At 44.7% G+C, this 24,914-nt stretch overlaps 2 protein-coding genes across 2 annotated transcripts in view; one reads left to right on the plus strand and one right to left on the minus strand.

Annotated features, from left to right (window-relative positions):
* Positions 1-6,973: 6,973 nt before the first annotated feature.
* Rfxap (regulatory factor X associated protein) lies at positions 6,974-11,151 on the plus strand. Its single transcript, XM_057757387.1, has 3 exons — positions 6,974-7,561; positions 9,428-9,535; positions 10,276-11,151. The coding sequence occupies exons 1-3, from the start codon at positions 7,163-7,165 to the stop codon at positions 10,384-10,386; spliced, it is 618 nt and encodes a 205-aa protein (XP_057613370.1). The 5' UTR covers positions 6,974-7,162; the 3' UTR covers positions 10,387-11,151.
* Positions 11,152-13,704: 2,553 nt separating this feature from the next.
* Positions 13,705-24,914, minus strand: part of Smad9 (SMAD family member 9) — a 40,218-nt gene continuing 29,008 nt past the window's right edge. The window contains exons 4-6 of the mRNA XM_057757127.1: positions 23,656-23,877; positions 20,587-20,843; positions 13,705-17,476 (exon numbers count right to left, since the gene is read on the minus strand). Coding sequence (XP_057613110.1) covers positions 17,333-17,476; positions 20,587-20,843; positions 23,656-23,877 — 623 coding nt within the window. The 3' untranslated portion in view covers positions 13,705-17,332. The remainder of the gene's footprint in view (positions 17,477-20,586; positions 20,844-23,655; positions 23,878-24,914) is intronic.

Consider the following 24,914-nt stretch of genomic DNA (forward strand, 5'->3'; position numbering starts at 1 on the left):
TTAGACATAATAGGCACAAGAGAATGTTTTTAAAATCTAACTCATTAATAGGGGGTTTGGATGTTTTGCGTTTAGATGTTACAAGACCAGAAGTGGAGAATCAAGAAATTTCATAATTCTAGATTTGGACAGGAAAAAGAGCAGTACATTAAAACAGTGCTCTAGAAGGGCTCAAGTCCAGGAAACCATTAAATAGTGAGTTATTCAGGGCATTGTCTAGCCTCCCATCCTGAGCCCCTATAATCCATTCCTTTTTCCAAAACTGCTGCTCGTGCTAGGTGAAGAGTCCAAGAATAAAAATATAGAAATGTAGATTCCAGAAATAAGAATATATAAAGAAATACAAAATTATAAGCCTAGAAGAATGAGACCAGGCTGTCGGCAGCTTTCTTAGAAGCTTAAGGATTAACAATTAACAGTGGGTTACTTCGCTTTACAGTCCATCTGTCTACAAGACCGAAGCAGCCCTCTGCAAACTGAGGGTCAGCTCTGCAAACTGAGAATTAGCCCTAAGATGCTACCCAGCCCCATGATCAACAATGGACAAGAGCTGAGTTAACCTTTAAAGGGTGGGATGTACCTGACTTTTTTGTTATGCATTGCCCCTGCTGCGTGACACTAACAGCAACAAGGGAGGGCAGAGCTTCAGTAAACACCATCAGGGAGTTCCAGGGAAAAACAAAGACCTAAAATACAAACATTGGCCTAATTAAAAACTCTGTTAATGAAAATTGCAAAAAAGGGCAATTTGTATCTGAGTTTTACCTTGAGATTGTAAAAATTCTTTAATATGAGCTAATGCTTGTTTCTTTTTGCTATAAAAAGGAGTTCAGAAACTGGCCTTTGCCACAGCCTTACAAGCCCATCTCTGGCTGTGGTCTCAGCTAGCTGATAAGCTTTTTGTGTCCCATGGAAATTTATTTTTTACATTTTTAAAAATTTTTTCCTGGAATAAAGTTTGCTTCTGGTTTACTAGACTTTGGGGGTCTGTCCCCATCTTTGTGCGACCCCCACAGAACCAATATTAGGCATTTAAGCTACATCTCCAGTCCTTAATTCAATCATTTCTACAACTCAAATCTTGATGTGGTGGTTCCTTATTCAGAAACACACACATACATCATATATGTATACATACAGAAACACATGTGTATACATACACGTGTATATATACATGTATACACACTCACACACCCCAAACCCAATTCTCCTGTGTAGAGTTTTTTAATCTGAGAGGTATCCTGAAGGCAACACCACCTATCAGAGGCTCCATCTTGTGAAGATCCAAACTCATTTGAAGGACAAAAGCCTCAGCAGAGGGTTCCCCAGCTCTTCAGAGGCAACTGCCTAGGAGAATGTGTTCTCAAGCTCAACACACAGAAATGGACACCGCTGTGAGCCATATCTCAAGTGGTGACAGCTGAGCTTCCCAGTACCGTCCAAAAGGGACTGGTTTTATATGCATGAAAGCTGCAAAACTGATGGAATAAAGAAAGCAGCTAAGGCCATGGAGTGTGTGTGTGTCGGCACTGAAGCTCCTGCAAGGAGATGTAAAAGTGAACCTCAAGCTGCGGTGGAGACCTCAGCCTATTAGAGATGATAGGCTTATGGGTCAGCTACAGAGGGAAGTTGCAGGCCGGAGTCAAACTGAAATAAAGGGAGGCTACATAGACTTCAGGTGGCAGAACCGGGGAAGCAAGGGATGCTCTGCCTTGGAGGCCAATCACTTCATCACTAGCTTCAGATGCTGGACTCGGAACTGCGGGATTTGGTGTTCCACTGGCCGGATTTAGTCTGAGGTCCACAAATTTCTTGCTGCACCCCAGTCCTTCCATTTTGAAACAGAAGGTGTTTATTCTCTAACTATTTCATGTTGAAAGTATATAACTTGATTTTTATTTTACAGGTATCCACAGGTAAGATCCTGCCTTGTATCTCATATTAATCACAAGGACTTTGAAACTGTTGGAATTGCTAAAGACTATGAGGACTTTTGAAACTGGATTGTGTTCTACATTGTAAGAATGTGACACCTTGGGGAGAAGAGACAGAACATTGTGGTTTAAATGGATGTATTTGGATGTCAGGTTGACAATGGACAGAGTTGTGATGGTTAATCTGAAGTGTCAACTCAGTGATATCTCGAGTCAGCTGGGAGATGGCCTCTGGATGTGCCTATCAGAGATCACCTTGATTATGTTATATGTTAACTGGGGCGGGAAGTCCCCCCCCAATCACTGTGAGTGGCACCATTCCCTAGGCCAGTATCCTGGACTGTATGAAAAGGGAAAAGTAGCCTGATCACAAACATTTATTTCTTTTAAAATTTATTTTAAATTTTATTATTCAAAAATGTTACAGGGGCTAGAGAGATGGCTCAGCAGTTAAGAGCACTGATTACCCTTCCAGAGGACCCAAGTCTGATTCCCCACATCCATATAGTGGTTCACAATCATGTTACTCCAGTCTCGGGGACTCTGGCGCCCTCTTCTGACCTCTATGAACACCGGGCATGTGCAAGGTAACACTCATGCACATAAAATTAAAAAGCAAATCTTTAAAGTTAAATAAATAAAAAAGAATTTGGCTTACACTATGAACTTGTATGTTTTTTAAAAATGTAATAAATGAAAAAGAATCAAATTTTTAAAATTTAAAGACAATAAAAATATATCTTTCAAGAATAATTGACTAAGTCCTCCCTCTTTACATAGCTGTAATTATTTTAATATTTGCCTTTATTAATATACATATTTTCAAATGCATAAAAATGTTTTTAAAAACATGGCAATGAGTACCCATATGCCTTGATTCAACATTTGTAAATTCTGTATCATAACTGCTTGCATATGTGTGTGCATTCTTGTGTGTTCATGTGTGTGTGTGTGCATGTGTGTGCGTGTGCATGTGTGTGTGCTCATGTGTGTGTGCGTGTGAGCTGAAGCATCTCAGTCAAATGTAGTTATTACATAAACACATCCTCAAGTTGTCAATTATGAGTTTTATAAATTTAAGAACAATTTCTTCCATAACCAAATATGATTAATACACCTTTGAAAATTCAGGATAATTATCTAATACCATCTGTCATTTATTATTTCCACATATGGGATTTCTTTCTAATTGCTCCCACATCCTGTGGTTTTAATACTTTACTCCCGGTGTCTCTGTAAACAGGAAATGGGTTCTATAGAATTAATCGAATTCATGCTACCGTTTTTGGCACACATCATCATGTATAATGCCCCACTTTGTAAAATTTCACATTTCTCAGTTGGAGTCTGCATTCTCTCCTCCTGTTAAGGCTATATCGAGTGAGGAGGTGACAGCCCTCTCTCTCCATTGGAAAGGCACGCTTACTCTGTTTGCATTTAAGGAGACGGGGGTCAATCATACTACAGTAAAAGAAAATTTCATAGCTTTACAAGTGTAATGTTTTAAAAGTAACTTTGTTACCCTATTTAGGCTGCCATAAGAGAATACCACCTTATAGAGATGGTTTATAAGTAGGTAATAACCACGCGTTCCTCACAGTTCTAGAGGCTGGCAAGTCTCAGATTAAGCTCCCAGTAGATTATCTACTGGAAGCCTCTTCCCTTGCACATAAAGGGTTGCCTTCCTATTAGATCCACGAGAAAGAAGGAGCAAGGAATGTTTCTAGAATCTGTGTATGTGCATGTTATATGTGTGGGTGGCATATGTGTGTATGGTGTATGTGCATGCATGTGGCCCGAGGTCTCTCACTGAACCTGGAATTCATCAATTCAGCAAGGCTAGCTGACTAATTAAACTCCAGGAATCCATCTATCTCCGTAGCCCAAGCACTGAGGTGACAGACACACGTCAAACACAGCTTTTAACAGGAGTGCTGAGGATAGGAGCTCAGTCACACATGCAAGTATTGCAAGCCCTTCACCAACTGAGCCATTTCCTCGGGCCCTGGAATATCTTTTCTTAGGGCATTAGCCATGGCCATGAAAACTCCGCCCTTATTTCCTGATCATCACCTATAGGTCTAACTCATAACACTGTCACCTTGAAGAGGAGCACATTAAGAATGCTATGAACTGTAGGAGAAAATGTTTGTTCCCCAAGTACCTTCAGATTTTTCAGTTTCGCAGCATAATCTAATAGAAGGCTAGACTGAGCAAAACTGCCGCAGAAATATACTGCCCCCGTTTGGATGCTACAGTGAACAGTTGACACTAACTGGTTTTGAGCAAACGTGAGATATACTTGCCAGCATTCTCAACAGAAGCTAATTAAATCTAAAAAGTTAATTAATCTTGGAAAGAATACTGAGGGGAAATAAAAATTAATCAGTTTAATTAAATAGATCTGAGACCCAGCTAAGCTTGTCCCACGCACTTCTTTGAAAAAGAGTTCCATGCCACCAGCATCTCTTGACACACACACACAGACAAGAACGGTCTCCGTGTGTTACTGCCAATGTCATGGAGCACTCCAATGACAAACATGACTTTTAAACTAACTTTAAAAGTCTTGGTAGCTGAATATTAAATCACCAACACAAGAAGCAGACATCTTACTGAACTTCAAGTAGCTTGTATTTCAATTTATGTGTTATAGAGAACATGCGTTATAAAATTTCTGTTTTACAACTGTGTGTTTGTTTTTGGTGACTTATTCTTGTCATATTTAATTAAGCTATTCACAGTTTGCAGAGGTCTAACTAAATCTCCCCATAGCCTCTTACCTATATATCTCCCCACACTATTCCTTCACTGCTACTGATCCAGAAGTAGTCTTCGTGTGCTTTTAAGTTATAGAAATATGTATGAATCAATAAATTGTGGGATTTTTAGTAGGATATGTAACTTGAGATATTCTTTTTTGTTGCTCTTTGGGGGTTTATTTTCCTATTATTTGTTTTGAGGCAGGGGCACAGGATGGCCTTGAACTTACTCCTTTCTTGTCCCACTCCCACCAACCCAGCTCCAAGGTCCTCTTACCAGAACGGTGTCATAATTACCCCAAAATGTTACCATTCTTTACATTGTTTTTTCTCTACTGCAAAGTTCATGACTAGCACCTCTATAACAAAGCAAAGATTAACAAATTTAAAGAACGTAAGCTGTGCTTGACATATGGAACTGCAGAAATGAAGTTTCAAAGATCCAGGGAATAACATTTTCTTGAACAGTTTTTTTCACTTTTGTATCATCACAAATTTAAAAACCCTTAAGGCAAACCATTGTGAGTTTGGGACAGTCTATTTATATTTAAACCTTAGCTTAGAGGCAATTTAAGCCAACTTTATCAACATATTTTTTTCTCTATAATGCAAATTTACAATGAATGAACTTTATGGCCGTGGAAATGAAACTTTAAAAACAACAGGTTGAAACAAAATTGACAACTAAGATTGAGTTGGAAAAAATAAGATTTAAAATCGGAGATGAGAGAAGAAGCATTAGAAATGGCATCTCAGAACTACACGGGATTATTATAGAATATTATGAACAACTGCCAATAAACTGATAAGCTAGGAGATAACAAATGGACCAATTTCTAGACATATACATCTTCTGAAGATTGAATCATGAAAAACTGGAATATCTATAGAGCAATAAAAAGTGATGAGATTGGCCAGCAACAACAAAATAATTGAGTAATAGTTAATACCATGCAACAACAAAATAATTGAATAATAGTGAATACCATAGCCGGGCAGTGGTGGCGCACGCCTTTAATCCCAGCACTTGGGAGGCAGAGGCGGGTAGATCTCTGTGAGTTCGAGGCCAACCTGGTCTACAAGAGCTAGTTCCAGGACAGACTCCAAAGCTACAGAGAAACCCCGTCTTGAAAAACCAAAACAAAACAAAACAAAAAAATAGTGAAAACTGATTATTCTTAAAAATTGAACTTAAGCCGGGCGGTGGTGGCGCACGCCTTTAATCCCAGCACTCGGGAGGCAGAGGCAGGCGGATCTCTGTGAGTTCGAGACCAGCCTGGTCTACAAGAGCTAGTTCCAGGACAGGCTCCAAAGCCACAGAGAAACCCTGTCTCGAAAAACCAAAAAAAAAAAAAAAAAAAATTGAACTTAAGACTAGAATTACTCAGATATCAAATCCAGATGAAAATGTTGTGATGTATTCACCAGAGAAGACTGTTCAGACATGGGCTTAAGCCAATTAAAAAGTCTTTATTAGCCAGCTGGCAAATATGCTAGGTGTTTGGAATCCCGGTGCAGCACTGAGCCTTTCAGCAACAAAAGTGAGGATGTGGAGAGAAGGGACCCCTAGCACACGGCCGGTGTGCACCCCAATCTGGGCACCCATCATGGAAGTCAGCGTGGAGCTTGTTGGGGGGAAAGAAAACTAGAACTGTCACGTGATCCAGCGAGCCCACCACTGGAAATGTGTCAGCAAAGATAGGGGGGTCAGGACTGGATAGGAAAGCTGGCTGAACGTGAGCCTGGGAGCAAACTTTCCTCCACGTTCCGAATTTGTTTTCAGGACGGGGTTTGACTGGGATGCGTGAACCAAACCGCTTTCTCCTCCAGTTGTCCCCCAACTCCTCCTGGGGTGCCTCGGGAACCTTCTTGATTTACCCGAGGGCGTCCCACGAGAGAAGTTCTTTGAGCCCCTTAGCGATGGTGGCTTGGCAGAGAGTCTCCGGCGGCGCCCAGGTACCTGGAGTAGCCGCCTCAATCTCCAGCCCCAGAAGTGGAGGGTAGCCCCGGAGGCCAGCTGTCGGCAGCTGTGCAGGCGCCGTCGGTGCTTCTGGCGTGCGCTCAGCTCCGTCTGGAAGCCTAGCGCCCTCTAGCGGACGACCACGCGCAGGCGCAGTCGGTGCCCACCGGGCCACTTAACCCAGCCACCCGAGTACTACGGGTCTCGAGAGGACGCCCTGCGCAGGCGCGATCGGTGCTGTCTGGCAGCTGCTCAGCCCCGCCCACGGAGCCCAGAAGCGCCCGCTTGCTGACTCTCCCTGCGCAGGCGCAGTGGGTTGCCGGACGCTCCCGGTTCCGGACGTCTCGCCGGTGGCTGGGGAGACACGGTTGTGTTCTTCAAGTGCTGACGGGCCGCGGCGGCGGACCCGGGGCTCTGGCGGCATCACGGAGGCACAGGCTGTGTCCGAGGGTTCGGGGCCGGGCGCCGCCGGTCCCGGGACGGCCCCTCCGGTGACGGTACTAGTGATGCGGCAGGACGAGGCCGCGGCCGATGGCGCGCTAAGGCCGGGCCCGGCGGGGAGCGAGGCGGCGGTGGATGCCGAGGACGAGGCGGGGGACGACGACGCCGACCTGCTGGACACTTCGGATCCGACAGGCGGTGGCGAGAGTGCGGCCAGCCCCGAGGAGCTGGAGGACGAGGGTGCCGAGGGCGGCGGCGGCGGGGCGCGCAGGCGGGGCGCCAAGACCTGCACCTACGAGGGCTGCCGCGAGACCACCAGCCAGGTAGCCAAGCAGCGCAAGCCCTGGATGTGCAAGAAGCACCGCAACAAGATGTACAAGGACAAGTACAAGAAGAAGAAGAGCGATCAGGCCCAGGGCTCCGGCGGCGCCTCGGCGGCCAGCGCAGGCAATGTCAAGCTAGAGGTATGCGCCTCGGGTCCCGGGCCAGGGCAGGTGGGTGCAACTCCACTCTCTTCACAAATGCAGGGGCTCCCCCACCTGCTCCCAAGGGGGCTAGGCTCATCTTCCACTCCCGGGAGGTAAGGGAGCAGACAGCGAGAATCCCAGCTGATGATGGCACTTTGGAGGTGATCTGCCCCTCTTGTCATTAACCCATTCCTGTTCTCTACCGTGTGGCATCCTGCCTGCTTACTTACCTGTCCTTGGGTTGTCAGTAACTTCAGTGCCCCTATCCTTTTCTTAACCCCGCCCCCCCCCAAAATTTGGATTGTTAGTGGGGTGGTAGGTCACGAAACACTTTGGGGTTGCTTGATCTGACTCACATGGGAGAGTAAAAGCAAGTGTACACCTCAGTTGGGGTTCTGCTGCTAGCGCTACGGACTTGGGCCCATTATTCACCTCACTCAAGTTTTGGCTATTTTGTTTGTTGGCCTTAAAACAATGCCCAATTAGTGTTTCTTCAGATTTTATTTGGGGTAGGTGATTGGTGTGCATTTCAGCTCATACTCAGCAAAAGCCACCTAAATGTTTGAGCTGTTTAAAACAAACAAAAAGACAAAAGAATCCCTAAAAAGTAGGAACACCCCTTATCACAAACATTTCTTTTGAAAGGGGAATTCTACCACTTGTGGAAGCTGGGCCTAGATGAATCAAAAGTATTTCTACTACAAGTGTCTTTGATTTTGTGGTATTGACATCCTAAACCTACCGACAGCATGCACTTGACTGGGGTCAAGTCAGTCACTTCATTCTAGCATGCCGTGTATTGTGCACATAAACCAAACAGCCCTGTAAATAAGGGTGACTGGAGAGAGTTAGAGGAAGAAGTTGTCTTTGCTTTCTGTGATATTAGAATCCTCTTTTCTAGTTTTGAGATGTAAAGCATGTATGGAAGATTTTTATAACCGAAGTTTACTAAATATCTCATAATGAAGGGGGAAAGGGATATTTTAATAAGGAGCCAGCAGATAAAAGGGCAAGACCAAAACAAAAACAAAAAAAATCCCAAATAAAGATAACACTGCTAAATCCATGTTATGCCTGGTCTCATGGAAAGCATTTTGTTTAAGTACAGTGAGTTCTTTGCATGTGCAAGGCCCTAGATCCAACTCCTAGCCCATGTTCCCCACTCTTCATTGTCATAGTGTGGTTTTATCAGGGGCAGAGCGGTTCATGTAACTTCAGCAGCATTCTCTTATGTAAGGAAAAGCTAAGTATTTAGATTCTTTCATATTGGGCGTAAACACTGCTTGTTTTTTGTGGGATTTGAGGGCTCAGGTAAGGTTGCCGTTGCAGCTTGCCTGTTTACTCCGCACTGGTGACTTCACACCTGTGATTTCCAGCTCCTTTTAGCTTTACTCAGAAAGCTGTATTGTCTGCTTCTGTAAGCAGTATTCTACTGTCTCCTTCACACCTGAGGGGTGTGAATCAGGTGTGACTCCAGCATCTCTTTAGCAGTAGATTGCCTAATTCATTTATTTTATCCAAAAGCAGGCAGACTGTTTTGACTTAGATAGTTTTGTAGAGAGAATTTGGTTTCGCTTGGCATTCATTCTTCTGTTATATTGAAAACAACTGACAGGTAAGACCCTCTGCCCAAAATCTTCAATTTGAGACTTTACAGGAGACTACAGAACCCTGTCTGGAAAGCCTTCAGGGAGGGGTTTTTTTCTGAATTAATGGCCAGCACCCTGCCTGTGACTTACCAAGAGGCTTTCCTAAAGTTTCACAGAAACTGAACAAAAGGAAATCAAAGATGTGTTCATTATCACTGCAAGGCCTGCTGTTGTAGATTATAAAACCATGTTAAATGTTCTTCATTGACCCCAGGAAAGTGCAGACAACATACTCTCCATTGTCAAGCAAAGAACGGGATCTTTCGGGGACCGCCCTGCAAGGCCTACTCTGTTAGAACAAGTGTTAAATCAGAAAAGACTGGTAAGTGTTTTCTTGTAAAGTAGATGCTTGATCTCAGTGGAGCTGTTTTCCCTTTCTAAGACTGAAGTGGTTCACTGCCATCAGAAGGCATAGTGCTGTGCCTCTGGACACGCTGGCCATGCCCCCTTCCCCAGGACTGCAGTGGAAGGAACACCCTGAGCCCTGTTTGAGCAAGATGAAATTCTAAAACACTCTAAATATATGGAATAGTACTGTAATGAAATTGAGATATAATTACTAGAGTTTAATAAGGGTCTCTGATGTAAAACTGATAGGAATGATCAGAAGTCATTCAGGAAAGAAGCGATTGTTTGATCAATACTGGAATATTTGGATAGTAATTTTGAAGGAAAGAATTTAACTCATACTACATAAATTTTTTGGTGGACTATTAGAAATTTTTTTAAAAATTGAATTCGGATTTCATCTCAAAATTCCACAATGAGGTATTATAATATTGAAGAATCGTGAAGTAAAGATTTGAACTTGACAATATAAAAATGTAGACAAAGGCAGTGCTGAAAATTAAAACTGCAAAGTGACATAGGAAAAATAGAGGCAACAGATATGAAAGGCTGGTCAGTGTGTTTGCTATTATTATAACATCCCAGCACTTGAAAGACTCAGGCCAGGGGTGTTGCCTTGAGTTCAAAGCCAGCCTGGCTATGGTGTGAGACCTGATCTCAACCAACAAAGATATGATAATTCTATTAATAATCTCTTTTCCTCTTCTCTTTAAGTCATTACTAAGAAGTCCAGAAGTTGTCCAGTTTTTACAGAAACAGCAGCAGCTATTAAATCAACAAGTTTTGGAGCAAAGACAGCAGCAGTTTCCAGGAGCACCAGTGTGAGTGGCTCACAAACTCTGGTTTCTCTTACTATAATCGATGGATGGACTTTTATACTAAAGGTGATATCCTGATAGTCAGGCATTGGTGGTGCACACCTGCAATCCCTGTACTTGGGAGACTGAGCCAAGAGGATCCCAAGTTTGAGCCAGCCTGAGCTACATAGCAAGTTTCTTTCTTAAAAAAAAAACAGAGGTAGAGACAGGCTGTTAGTAAAAATATTTTCCTGTAAATGTGCGTGTGCATTTGGGGATAGATAAGTATTGCATTTTTGCATTTAATCCTTCTAGATCGCTATGAGTTTGAAAAAAATCACCTTTACAGTTTTTAATGTTTTTCTTCAGTTGTGCATACTGGAGCTAATGAGGCAGTTACTTTCTGTGGAAGTTATAGTTCAGAGTAATATCAATTCATCCGGCACCATGATTCTCTCCAGAAGCATGGAACGGAGTGTTTTGGGATGTCATAGAGACATTAAACATAGCTAGACTGGGGTGAGGGGCCAGGAATACTGAATGTTTTCAGGGTCTGTGATGTTCCCTTGCCAGTAATGTACCTCAGCTGCAGCGATAACCTGAGGTCAGAGTGCCAAGGTCAGGTTCTCGTAATAACCGTTCTGTTCAGACAGGCGCTGTGAGAGCTGAGCGTGCTCACACCTGTGAGGACAGTGGTTGTGTAAACTACAGAGCGCACCAAGCTGGCACTTGGCTGTTGGTGTCTCTCTCCGCCAAGGCAGACCATCTCTTGAATTTGTCAACAGTTTAGACATCTCAGCCCAGCAAGGCCAGGGCAGAATTGGTTTTCTTATATCCATACATTCTTACGTTCTTCATAAAGGAGATCCTGAAAAGAGGCACACTCCACATTTTGTCAGTGGTTTTCAGAACTACTTTAACTCTTATTCCTAAGTACTATTTATTAAAAGATTCATGAATTATTTTTTTCTTTTACTTGCTCCTAAGAAAACTTTAAAAAGGCAAAAATACCATGAGATGAAGACTCACATGTCAAGAGTATATCCAGGAGTAGGTTAATAAATGTGTCACAGGCTGAACTCTGCAGAAGTGTGTGGTTGGTTCCTAAGCTCTGAAATGTACATGATGCTAAGCTTACAGCTATTATAGTAAGTACTCAAGGGCTGGGGATGAGTTTAGCCTTAGAGCACTTGCCTAGCCTGTGCAAAGGCCCTCGGTTCAATTCCCTGCATCACCACCACAACAAACAAATAGAGGGAAAAGGATATTTTTCTCCATTTTGTGCTGTACTTGTGTACCTGAAAAAGACCATTTTACCAAAATCATTCATTAAAGTCCTGTTGTTGACCTTTGACTTGTTTCTTGTACTTATTTCTTTAGCTTCACACTGGCTATAGAGGAATTCTTTTACTGTCTGGTATTGTTCTTACAATAAATGGAGCTTTATTGTTTCTGTAGACTTGCAGGCCTTGCACTCAGCAAGCTCATGGGCCACACGTCCTAGGACAGCTGTGACTCTGCCCAGCACATTGTAGTGACTGTGTCATGTCGCAGTGCCGAAAGGGTGGATTTCCCTGACAGAACTTGTTAACTTTTGTAGCAAAATAGCTCAGCTTATACTTCAGTTATAAAAATGTGACATCAAAAGCCGGGCGGTGGTGGCACACGCCTTTAATCCCAGCACTTGGGAGGCAGAGGCAGGCAGATCTCTGTGAGTTCAAGACCAGCCTGGTCTACAAAAGCTAGTTCCAGGACAGGCTCCAAAACCACAGAGAAACCCTGTCTCGAAAAACCAAAAAAAAAAAAAAAAGTGACATCAGTAGAGAAAACAAATAGATCCATGTTTTAAAAATCTGGAGGTGGATTAAATACTTGTTAAGCCCTAGAGCAGATCATCAAGGGCTTCAGAGTCCTTCTCTAGGATGTTAGGAGTAAAGTAGATACCCATTCGTGAATTTAGATAGGAATTAGGATAGTTTCCAGTACAGCTTATTACCTGTCATATTGGAAATTTTTATCCCTTAAAAAATCCATAAGGATCTTGCTTTAGAGTAGATGCTCTGCAGCTTATCCACACTCCCCCATTCTATACACTCATGAGTTCTGACGTGACTGTAGCTTCTTCATCAACAGGCTTTTATTTACCTATTCCTTAGTTCAGGAAATAATGGCGTGCCAGCCTTAAGATAACCTCTGAGTGTTTTGAACATTTAGACTTATATATTTAGACTCCCACCTAGTTACCATAGTAACAAGCCCTAGCCTGCACAGTGAGGTCTATGGTCTAATCTCTGTTATACCATCTGATAACCTGACACATGTCACCACGGAGGCTATGTGACATAAGCTATCCATCCCTTGTGAGGTAAGTCTGATGCCAGCCTAAGCCAGCTAATGTACAAAACCACCCTGTATCGGGAGGCAGAGGCAGGCGGATCTCTGTGAGTTCGAGACCAGCCTGGTCTACAGAACTAGTTCCAGGACAGGCTCCAAAAAACCACAGAGAAACCCTGTCTCGAAAAACCAAAAAAAAAAAAAAAAAAAAAAAAAAAACCACCCTGTAGGCCTGTCGATGCTGAACAGTTACTGAGGGGTTGGGATTGAAGGCCAGAGTTTGGGGTGGTCAAGTCAATATCTATGCTAGTGAGTAATGGATACACTTAGTTGTTAGGGTTATTTTTCACTGAATAAAAAATTTTAAAATTGGTGAACTTCATCTGAGAAGACAGTGAAGACTACATAGTAAGCTCTTACCCTGCAGGAAGTAGATGTGATGGTGGATGGATGGAAGACGCTGGAGGTTTCAAGAAAAGGGAAATGTGCCCAGCCCCCATGATTTAAAAATAATGCAATTTCCTCCAGCATCTCCAGAATCAGCCCTGCCAGCACCTTGGCATTGGCACAGAGGGACTGATTTCAGACTTGTGACTTTCAGAACTCTGAAATAATACTGTGTTGTACTTTTTTTTTTAATCGGCATCAAGAAGGGAGTGCTTAACTCATTAGGCTCCATGAACAGCTTACTTAGAAATGCTAGGTTTGGGTTTTTTTTTGTTTGTTTCTGAGAGGATATTAGCTTGCATACCAAGCCACTAAAACCACAAGTGAAGATACTTTTAGCTGTAAGAGTGTGGATTACTGAGTTTAAAAGGCACCCCAGTGTTCTAAAACCAGACAGTATTGATTGTACATTGTGCAGCCTCTGCCCCTTACCAAGGCTTTCTGAACCCCATCCAGCTCACAGCAGTAAAACTTAGAACCAGTAGGACAACTTGGGCAGGGGAAACAAAGCAGCTCGCAAACACTTCAAATCATCCACAACTGTACAGGCTTCTCTTAGAAAACATTTTAATCAATTAGACATTTCACGGCATATGAAAAATAAATGATTTTGAGTGACAGTTTCCTTACACATCCAGGTGTTTGACGCATCACCTGCTAATGCTCTTACTATATACACGTTCCTTGACTAACATGCACAGTACCGAGTCGCTAAGGTAGGATGCTCAACTGACGATGTGTATTAGGTTCACGTTTTACTTCCAATACTTCATCATGCAAAGGTTTATTTAGTTGTGGCCTGGTGCTGAGCTGGGGAGGGGCTGTCAACCACCCCTAATTTCTGCAAAGTATCCTTAAAATTACACATAAAATGCTGATTACTTCAAGATTTAAAAAAAAAAAAGTGCCGCCAATGTTATTACAGCATGAAGTCTTAAAATCCCATTTTCCTAGTAGGATAGCATCTTAAGGAACCACGGATCACATACATAAAATCGTTATCTAAAGTTGGAAAGAAAAAAATGAGCCCAAGATGTATTTACAGCATTGTCTACCATGAACCACCAGATGTGTATAGCATTTTCAGGACAGAAAGCGAGGCTGCTGGACCAAAGGCATCTCTTGGTGGTCTGTTCTATACTCATTTGAATTAATCTTTAACATATGTAAGGGTTACCCACCCTTGTACAGTTCAGCTGCTGAATCCTAGCAGCTAAGAAGATGTGGAATGCATGGAATATTTTGCTTTACTAAATATATACATGAAATATCTGGAATACATTCAGAATTAAGCAGGAGCTTGACATCCAGTAGGCAATGTTTATAAAATGCTTCTGCTACTGTTCCTTCTGTTGTCATGGGGATAACTCGATCCTTAGAAGACAATGAAAAGAGGATTCTAAATGCTAGTGGGGTTGCCACTTTTGCTGGCTATGCAGCAAAACACCCAAATTGTTGCTAAAAAGGCAGCTGTTAACATTATCACCTGGCTGAAACAAACTAACCATGTCTTATTTTTGTTAAGGCTCACACAAATACTGACTGGAACAGGGTGAAGAGCATCCAGCCTCTTGTGGGCAGACCAGGCTGATGCAGTTCTCCATTGCATGACCCTGCCCAGGACAACTGGACCCAGGTTTGCAGAGGGTAGAGACCTGGCCTGCCCACTGTCCTCTTTATCCTGTAAGACAACACCGCGCAGCATATTTTTGCTTGACTGCGTGTCAAATGGTCAAAGGAGTCTGAAGTCAAGTATTACATTATGATATTTTAGATCCCTTAGCAGCCAAAGGAGGGGGGAAACCAATTAAAATGTGACTATGTTACGTAAGCAGAGGGCTAACATCTCTTTAATGCTAAATTCTCTGATGGTATATATGCACCTATGTCACGATTCCTTTCTCAAAGAAATCAGGCACACTTAGATATTTTGTCTGCTTTCTTAATACTGCAAGGAAATCAAGTGGTTTGTTTCATTTTTCAAATTTTGTTTTTAAGCTTCTACTTTTGTTTTGAGACACACTGTCCCGGAACTCATTGTGTAGTCCAGGCTGCATTGAATTCACAGAGATCCACCTGCCTCTGCCTCCCCAGTGTGCCTCCACCACATCTGGAAGCTTCTGCCTCTGAACAGTGCAGTAAAGCTACAGTATCGCCAGAGGATGTTTAACCACTGCGGAAGAGAGCAGAAGGACTGCTGGAAATCTGGGACAAACACTTTGTGGCCTTGCGTGGCTACTCAGAGATCTGCCATAGCAATGACTTCCAAGGAGGAAGCTGGGAGAACTATCAGAAATACAGGGACGCAAGGAGGTGGGGTGGCGAGGAATAAGAATGGCACTTACACAAAGATAAATTACATAATTGTTCTAAAAAGACATAAAATTCCAATAGAGTAATCATTAAGAACTTGATTACATTTTTTTTTTCCAAGCCCAAGAAAATTTGCATGTGTGGATTTTAAAAGTTCTGAGACCCCATGTCTGGGCAAATGACTCACTGCTAGATTTGTGGCTCCCTGGAGGTGGGCCTGCCTCTGATGTACATTTGATTCCGCAGCACCTGACATTGAACCTGATACACACAAATGCACGAGGCAGACTGAATGAATCAATGAGCTTGGGTCTTTCTACACTCTCAGTGGGCTCCCAGGCTTTAATGCGAGACATAAATGATATGTATATATCATACATATTTATGATATATATGATAGGTTTTATAGATACAGTTAGGCATTGTGAGTATAACTTGTCACATCCTATCTTAAATACAATTGGATGGGAGCAACAAATGCATGTGTACTGATGCTGGGTAGAACGGATTAAACGAAGGAAACTCAGATTACAGAAGCTCTGTCCTTCACAAGCACAAACGCCATCTTAAGGAATGTGCTTCCCAAAGGGCATGAAGTGAACTTACAAGCAATGCGGTGATCATCGAGAGGCACATGCCATGAAATAGGAAGGAAATTTCCCTTTATCATCCAAAGACGGAAATAGCAGACTTTAAGGATACATGCACAGTGCCATATGCACGTATATACACATTTCTAAAGATGCTCTATTATTCACTACCGCTGTCTCCTCAAAAATGTAGGCCAGATGAAGCATCCCCACTGCACTTGGGAAGTTATATCCAGGTGTTTCATAGCTGTAGGAGAGGCTGCCAGGTGTAACCAGCCAACACAGGTGCTAAGTTCTATATAAACATGACCCAGAGGTGCTTCTAGATTGCCCCAAGGCTTTGCTGTTGTTTTGATCATTGTAACTAATTGGTATTTGTCACCAGGAGGCAAGATGGGGCAAAGGGGTGCCCTACCTTGGAGGCTTCAGTCTGCGCACGTTGGACAGTGCAGGTGGCCACACGATGCTCCTCCCACCTTCTAGTCTACAGCTTTGTCTCTCAGAGTTTGCACGCAGTGTACACAGGCAGACACAGCCATCTGCAAGGGTGCCTTGCCGGAAGAACCGGAAGCTGGAGCCTGACCGGAAGCAGGAGCCCTCTGCACTCCTTGGGACCGAATTCTGTTCTAACACTCAGGGCCGTGGCTCATCTCAGACTGTTTCCCCTCATCAGCCTCTTTCGTTTTTTAAGCAGCAGTGACGCGACTCTAAGCTTCACAGTTTCTCCATTTCCAATCACAGTTTCAATCTGTTTAAACGTACCGCTGCCATCGGCACAGAAGCCGGCTTTGCCTATTCCAACTTCAGAGATAGAGTTTCTGAGGTTTAGCCCACGGATCACTGAGCGAGTTTGATTTTCTTTCTTGCCATTCACATTGAAAGTGAGCGCTTTTAAACTATGTGGATTTGATTGGGTTTTGCTCTAATGCTCCTAAACACTATTCTTTTTTCCCCCTCCTTTTCTTAATGTAAGCAGCTTTGTGTTTTCATTAGCGGGCCCGACATTCTGTACCATGACAAGCTGACTAAAGTGGCCAATACCCTTTACATGCTGTCTCCCCTCTCACCAGAGACATGGCTTCTCATTCTAGCACCGGCCTGGAAAACACTCTTCTTCAACCGTGCAGTACTAGCCCCGGGTTAACTAGTAGCACAAAAAAAAAAAAAAAAGTCATAAAAAAGTGAATAGTATACATTATATGTATTTACATCTGCATCCAAAAGCTTCTGTTGGCTGCAGGAACCGCGGCCTGCATCTATTCTGTGGAAATGTAGCTGACAACGTGACTGTTAAGACACTGAAGAAATGGGGTTATGTGGGGAGCCCATCTGAGTTAAAACCTTGTCCAGCCACTGCAGTGGTCCATGAAGATGAATCTCAATCCAGCAGGGGGTGCTTGTGACATCCTGACGATGATACTCGGCTCCCCAGCCCTGAAAAGCAAGAAAAGAGAGCAGAATGAATTGTGCCTCTTCGCCAGGGGTCACCTACTTAGAAGTGACCCTCAACTCCCACCTGGATTCTGTTAACAGCTCCTTTCAAATATTTTTAACTTTTATGGTTTTATTTTTGTGTACGAGTGTTTTGCTTGTTTGCATAGCTATGCACTACGTTTGTACGGTGCCTGTAAATGTTTACTTGTTTGCATAGCTATGCACTATGTGTGTGCAGTGTCTGCGCAAGTCAGAAGAGGGTGTCAGATCCCCTGGAACTGGAGTTGCAAATGGCTGTGAGCCACCATGTGGGTGCTGGGAACTGAACGCAGGTCCTCTACAAGAGTAACCAGTGCTCTTAACCCCTGGTCAACCTCTCCAGCCCCCGCAGTGGCTTCTAAGCAGCCTCTCTCACTGCAGCCCGGCACACCGTTTCTCCACTTAGCAGTCAGAATGGCCCTTTAAAGACAGACCGGAATCATCAGGCGATGAAAGGAGACAGAGACAGAGACCCACATTGGAGCACCGGACTGAAATCTCAAGGTCCAAATCAGGAGCAGAAGGAGAGAGAGCACGAGCAAGGAACTCAGGACCGCGAGGGGTGCACCCACACACTGAGACAATGGGGATGTTCTATCGAGAACTCACCAAGGCCAGCTGGCCTAGGTCTGAAAAAGCATGGGATAAAACCGGACTCCCTGAACATAGTGGACAATGAGGACTACTGAGAATTCAAGAACAATGGCAATGGGTTTTTGATCCTACTGCACGTACTGGCTTTGTGGGAGCCTAGGCAGTTTGGATGCTCACCTTACTAGACCTGGATGGAGGTGGGTGGTCCTTGGACTTCCCACAGGGCAGGGAACCCTGATTGCTCTTAGGGCTGACGAGGGAAGGGGACTTGATGGGGGGAGGGGGAGGGAAATGGGAGGCGGGGGTGGGGAGGAGGCAGAAATCTTTAATAAGTAAATAAATTAATTTTAAAAAATTAAAAAAAAAAAGACAGACCGGAACTGGGTGTGGTGCTTCATGCCAGTCACGCCAGCAGGAGAGGGAACGAAGTAGGAAGAGACAGAGCTCAAGGCCAGCTTGGGTAACACAGAATGACCACGTGCCCAAACAAACAAAATAACAAGCTTTCAGGAAATGCTCCAATTTCATTTGCACCCACATCCTCCCTGCACAAGGTTGCAGTCAGACGGTCCGGTTTCCCTCCCATACCCTGGCTTGTAGTGGTCAGGGGCTTCTGAGCTTGCTTTTTCTCCACCCCTACGGCTTTCCTACCCGGGAGCCAGGACCTCGTGGCCTCTGCCGGCACACACTACTCCCGCGATGCCTGCCCACCTGTAATCTCTCTATTTCCCTTTATCTGAGTCATTCCACTCGCGTGTGGCTTGCTGCCTGTCTTTTTCTCCCTGTACACTGGTCTCTCAAGGCAGAAGCCTATGAGTAACCAAGGCCCAGGCCTGGAAACGTCCCAAACGCCAGGGCAGCACCTGGCCCGCCCCTGGCAGCTGCCCAATAAAAAGTTGTTGATTGTCTGACGGAGAGCTATGGCCAGTAAAATCACAGCTGAAAAAAAACTTTAAAGATGTTCTGCTCGTTCACTTACAACGACTGACACCTGTGCTGAGTCATCTGTAAAATTTTAAACTAATCATTGCCACTTCTTTTTTGTTTAAGTCCTTGCAGGGCTAGCAGTGAATCTCAGTGCTAAAGTGATTGCCTAGCCTGTGCGAGGACCTGAGGGTTTTTTTTTGCCTCATCGCGGGGAGGAGGGAATAGAAAGGAGGTTGGGAAAAAGCATCTATATGTATGCTTGTAGTACAGTAATTACCTATGAGATACCCACAGCTCATCCTCATTAAAAATCATGGACTCAGGAAAAATAACTGTCCCATTCAAGGATGGTTCACTAACGGTGAGCTACTGCCCCCTGCTGGCTCCAATGCGACAGTGTACTGGAAATTTTCCTGCTTTGAAAGATGAAAAAAACTGGCTTTCCTCATAAAAGGTCCCTTTAAGACGTTTTTCCTGGTTTTCAAGACAGAGTGTCTCTGTGTAACAGCTCTTGCTGTTCTGGAACTCGCTTTGTAGGCCAAGCTGTCCTTGAACTCATAGAGAGATCCACCTTCCTCGGCCTCCCAAGTGCAGGGATTAAAGTTGTGTGCCACCACCACTCAGTTTAAGAATTGAAAACTGGGCTGGAGGGATGGCTCAGAGGTAAAGAGCACTGACTGCTCTTCCAGAGGTTCTGAGTTCAATTCCCAGTCAACCACATGGTGGCTCACAACCATCTGTGATGATCTGATGCCCTCTTCTGGCCTGCAGGTGTACATGCATGCAGAACACTGCACACATAATAAATAATAAAGAAAACATTTATTAAAAAAAAGAATGAAAAAAAAGAATTGAAAACTATATATGCTGATCCTTACTTTTAAAGTAATTACTAAAATTACCAATATGATAAAATATAATTTGGGTATAGAAAAATAAGACAACCATTGGTCATAGTAACTAAGTTTTTTTCCCCCTCAAGACAGGGTTTCTCTGTGTATTCTGGAACTTGTTTATGTAGAACAGGCTGTCTTCAAACTCACAGAGATCCACCTGCCTCTGCCTCCCAAGTGCTGGGATTAAAGGTGTGCACCACCACCACTGGCTGCTCTTGCTGAGGACCTGGGTTCAATTCCCAGTACCCACATGACAGCTCACACAACTACCTGTAACTCCAGTTTGGGGGGGGGGGGTCTGGCGCCCTCTTCTGGCCTTTTTGGGCCAAGAATGTTCATGAATCCCCCATCCCTAACTGAAGATAGTTGATGGCGTTTACGGAGGGTAATTTTCTTTAAGGCTGTGACCCCTGGATGGTGACCTCAGCTATACTATTTCCTTTGGGTGGCCCCACACCCAGGGATATATGAGTAGCTGAAGTTGGACTAGATAATTAAAAAAAAAAAAAGGAGGTCAAGAATCAAAATTTTTAGAAGGAAAAAACCAAAGTTGTTATCCACCTGAGCTGGCTGAGCAAGTGCCACGTCCAGTCAGGAGCATTTTGCGCTTCCTGCCCCCTTTCCTCTTTACAACCCCAGAGCCAGCATCCTCACCTTCACAAAGCTCATCCGAATCGTGCACATCTTGGTCAGCTCATACACAACCTCAAAGCCATGGTGCACTGACTGCGCAAGCAGCTGGGCGAAGAGCTGGTTGTTGAAGACCTTGAGGCTGCAGCCGCTGGGGATCTTGCAGACAGTGGCGGGGTGGAAGCCGTGCTGATAGTTGCAGTTCCGGCTCTGGACGAAGATGCTGCTGTCACTCACGCATTCCGCATACACCTCGCCCCCAACGTAGTACAGATGCACACCTGTGGACACAAACCCCACACTCCTTCTACTCCGTTCCCTTCTCAGAGACGCCTAGCACCTCAAGGGATGGGAGCCTCTGCAGTCAGGTAAGCTTTTACACCATCACTGGTCAGAGAGGAGAAGGTGTGTGCCCCAAATACCCACTTGTTTCGACTTTTCCTACAAAATCCCCTACAGAGTTCAACCCTGAGGGCTGCAGAGACAGCTCAGCTCTCAGCACCCAAATGTAGCTCATAGCCATCTGCAATGAACTGGTTCCAGAGGATCTGATGCCCTCTTCTGGCCTCTATGGGCACTGCATACACACGGTATGTATACATACATACATACATACATACATACATACATACATACATACTGGCAAAACACCCATACACATAAAATAAAAAAATTAATTTATTTTTATTTGATGTTCATGAAGGTTTTGCCTTCATATATGTCTCTGCAGGGCTGTCAAAGCCCTGAAACTGGAGTTGCAGACAAGTGTGAGCTCCGTGGGGGAGCTGGGAATTGAACCCTGATCCTCCAGAAGAGCAGTCAGTGCTCTTACTCACTGAGCCATCTCTCCAGCCCCAAGGAAAAAAGAAATTTAAGCCCAACCCACACGAATGGACATTCATAAAGATGAGTCTGTAGTCTCTCACTTATTACGGCTCCCACCCTTTCTGATCTCACTTCAGAAAAGCATCCGTGACCCTAGTCTAGACACAATAGAAACACATCATGCAAAACAAAATCCCACAAAGTCATCACACTCACAACTAAACAGAAGCCCAGCTAATATCATATAAATGCTACTGAAACCCACACACTGAACCTACTCCAGAACTTGAGTCTTACTAGCAGTTATAAATCTATTTCTTTGAAGCCCAGTGTGGCGGCACACAGCTTCAGCCCCAGCCCTGAGGAGGCAGAGGCATTTGAGTTTGAGACCTTCCTGGCCTAGGTAGTGTTCAGGCCAGCCAGGGCGGCACAGCGAGACCCTGACTCTGCACTAAAATATTTAGAGGCTTCAGAGTCGGGATTCCTTTCAGAGGCATGTCACTCAGCCCTGTAAAGAACATCATGTGCCCCTGAGAACAGGGACGCTCCTACCATACTTCCACACACAGTCGTGTGAAAACATAGCAACATGCAGCTTGTCTCAGTTTATATAACATTCCTGTAATTACATTTCAAAGCGACATCCTGGATAAACAGAGTGCGGCGCACACGCACAATGGAATTTTATTCAGCTATAAAGAAAGCATGAGATTATAAAATGATGGAACTGGCGATGATCAGAAATAGGCCAGATTTAAACAAAACCCACCACCGCCACCACCACTGCCGCCACAACCGCCACCGTCACGTCACCACCATCCACCTTCACCCCTAACCCCACCCAGTCAGTCTCCTCTTCTCTTTTCTCCTCTTACTTGCCCTCAGATTTCCTCTCTATTCCACGATGGGCATCACGCCTGACCCCCACAACACAGGCACTGGCGACCATGAGGAAGTGGATGGATGACTCTGATTGGCTGAACCGCCAGCAAAGCGGCGGTACTGCTTCCCTTGGCCACGCCCGTGCACGAAGGGGGTCGGTGTGACCGACAGTGACTGACAGTGATGGGGCGTTCAGGTGTTCAGCTGAGCTCAAAGCGGTCTATTCTGCGCTGTCCAGAGCTCCAGGCATCTTGATAATAAGCCAACTTTTAAACGCTCTGCAGAAGGGAAGGCGATGGAGGCCAGGGGAAAGCCAACTGCAAGTTTGGGGGGCGGGTGCGGGTGCTGTGTTAATGGGTAGAGATTCATTCCACCTGGCTGCAGAGGGCGAGGGCGAGGCAGCAGGGTTCTCTGAGCTTCGCTGTCGTCTTGGACTCTCCCTTTTGTGGTGGCACCTCCCTGTGTATTCCCTGCACTTTAGAGCACAGGGGCATGCTACCCACCTCTGCCTTTTGACAGCTCCTCTTCAGTGTGGCCGTGCTATCTCTCCGCCACAGCAGAAGAGGACTACAGAGACACACTTGCTCCTTGGCCCTACAGACCTGAAAGCTGCTGGGAACAGCCTGGGGGTGGGTACTACAGGCTTAGAGGGTATTTTAACCAAATGACCTTCAAGCGTATTATTCTCCCGGAATCTACCGCGTAGGAACGAACGATAAGATTTTTGTCCCCTGAGCCTGGTCTGTGTGTATTTAGGGGGTGCTTTTCGACCATGTTAAAGCCTTATCTTCAAACCCTGCACACGTTAGCAGAGGAGAGAATGGAAAGGTGGGTCCCTAGGGGAAGAAGCAGAGCCCAAGGTGGAACATGCGAGCCTGCTCTGAGTATCACATGAGGACAGAATCCGGAAGCAGGCTGGCCTCTGGCTAGAGAGGGCAGCATTTCCAGAAGGAGCACTAGCCACCGGTTTCATTTGACCCTTGAGTGTCAAGATCACCTCAGGGCAGATCTGTTCTCAGGGTTGAGCTAGCATAGAAGTCACTTGGTGGGATTGGGGGGCATTCAAACATGCTGTGCACTAAGCCACAGCCTAATGAGGGAGCAATGTGCATTTCACTACAGATTGATGCTGCCCTACGCTTCCTCCTGGGGAGCCAGGGCTGGGATCACAGGCCTGTGCCAGCTTTTGGCCCTTTGCTGTGTCGTGGCCTCGCAGCACTGACCCCATGCTACCCCTGAAGATGGTCTACTGACTTTAGAGGCGGAGACCCCCAAGAGAACAGGTCCCTCCCTATGCCTGGAGATCTTCCCATGGGCTACGGGGCCTATGCTGATGTGTAACCCAGCATTTAGAAGCAGTGATGGAGACGCTGTGTTGGCTCTCACCCTTTCCAATGTGCCTTCTGGTGTTTTCTATTGTTGAGTTTCTGTTCACATTTGAAAGAAGCCCAAGACAGAACCTATTCCTGTTATTGGAAGGGTCGGTGAAGCCGTCCACGAGCACGCTCCGGGAGGACGCCTGGAAAGTTTCTCCCACCCGGTTGTTTAGTTCATAGTAGGCAACCGAGCACCAGTGCTGAGGTTCCTCATAGCAAACTGGCCGGAAGTCTGAAAACAGAAACAAGAGAGAAGGCACGCCATCACTGTCACCTCTCGGCTCTCAAGGTCATGATTCCAAACAGGAAGCAGGAATGAACACTTTAAACCAGAAAGTTGGCTGTAGGACCAAGTCCGCCTTCCTTTGCAATCCGTCAAACACGTGTGTTTGGAAGCTGTTTGGCGCTAGCTCATTGAGTCTAAGGCCATGGTCCTTGTTAACTTCCCACAGCTAGGGCATCTGTAAATACTTTTGTTTAGAGATGTGATATAATGCAGGGCCAGGGAAAGGTAGCCATGGACAGACTGATGTACAATGCTGCCAGTCCCCGAGTAAACACTGCTAGGAGCTAGGTGGCATCCTGTTGTTACAGGACTGAACCGAACCCCTGTGTCAGAAGGTGTAAGTCCACAACAACACGATTAAAAAGAAACCGATAGTTTGAATATGATAACCAAATCGAAAGCGCTGAATGAATTCTAGTGAGGAAAAAAATCTAAATAGACTGGCTCATATTCTCCTCTATAAAAACATGGATATCTATTGACATATGATCTAAGGATATTTCACGGATAGCTGACTTCTCAAGGGTAGCCGGGTAGGGTCTGTCCACGGATGGAAGGGGGTCAAAGGGTAGCCGGGTAGAAGGCAGTCAGTGCAGGTGATCTTTTAGAGCACAGGTGTGTGTTAGGCAACTATGTATCTTATAATTTAATTATCCTGTCCTTTAACCACTAACTCTAATACTAAGTATCAAACACATGCAGGAAATTCTCTATGCAACAAGTAATGAATGAACAAGCATTTCAGGCTCTCCAAAGTTGGATGCAGAGGAGAGGAGCAACGTGATACAAGGTGATACATGTGAACTGGGTGTATAAGGATTTGTTAAGGGAAAACATGAAACACACTCTGACTTCTTATCTCACATCTTATATGTCCTTTGAGAGTAAGGATAATTTTTGTTACTCTTTTAATTCTTTCGCAGCAACCTAGGGCAAGGCTTTATTTACTTGTTCACTTAGCGAGAGTGAATAAATATACATTA

Source organism: Chionomys nivalis, chromosome 24, assembly GCF_950005125.1.
Source record: "Chionomys nivalis chromosome 24, mChiNiv1.1, whole genome shotgun sequence".
Classification (NCBI taxonomy): Eukaryota; Metazoa; Chordata; class Mammalia; order Rodentia; family Cricetidae; genus Chionomys; species Chionomys nivalis.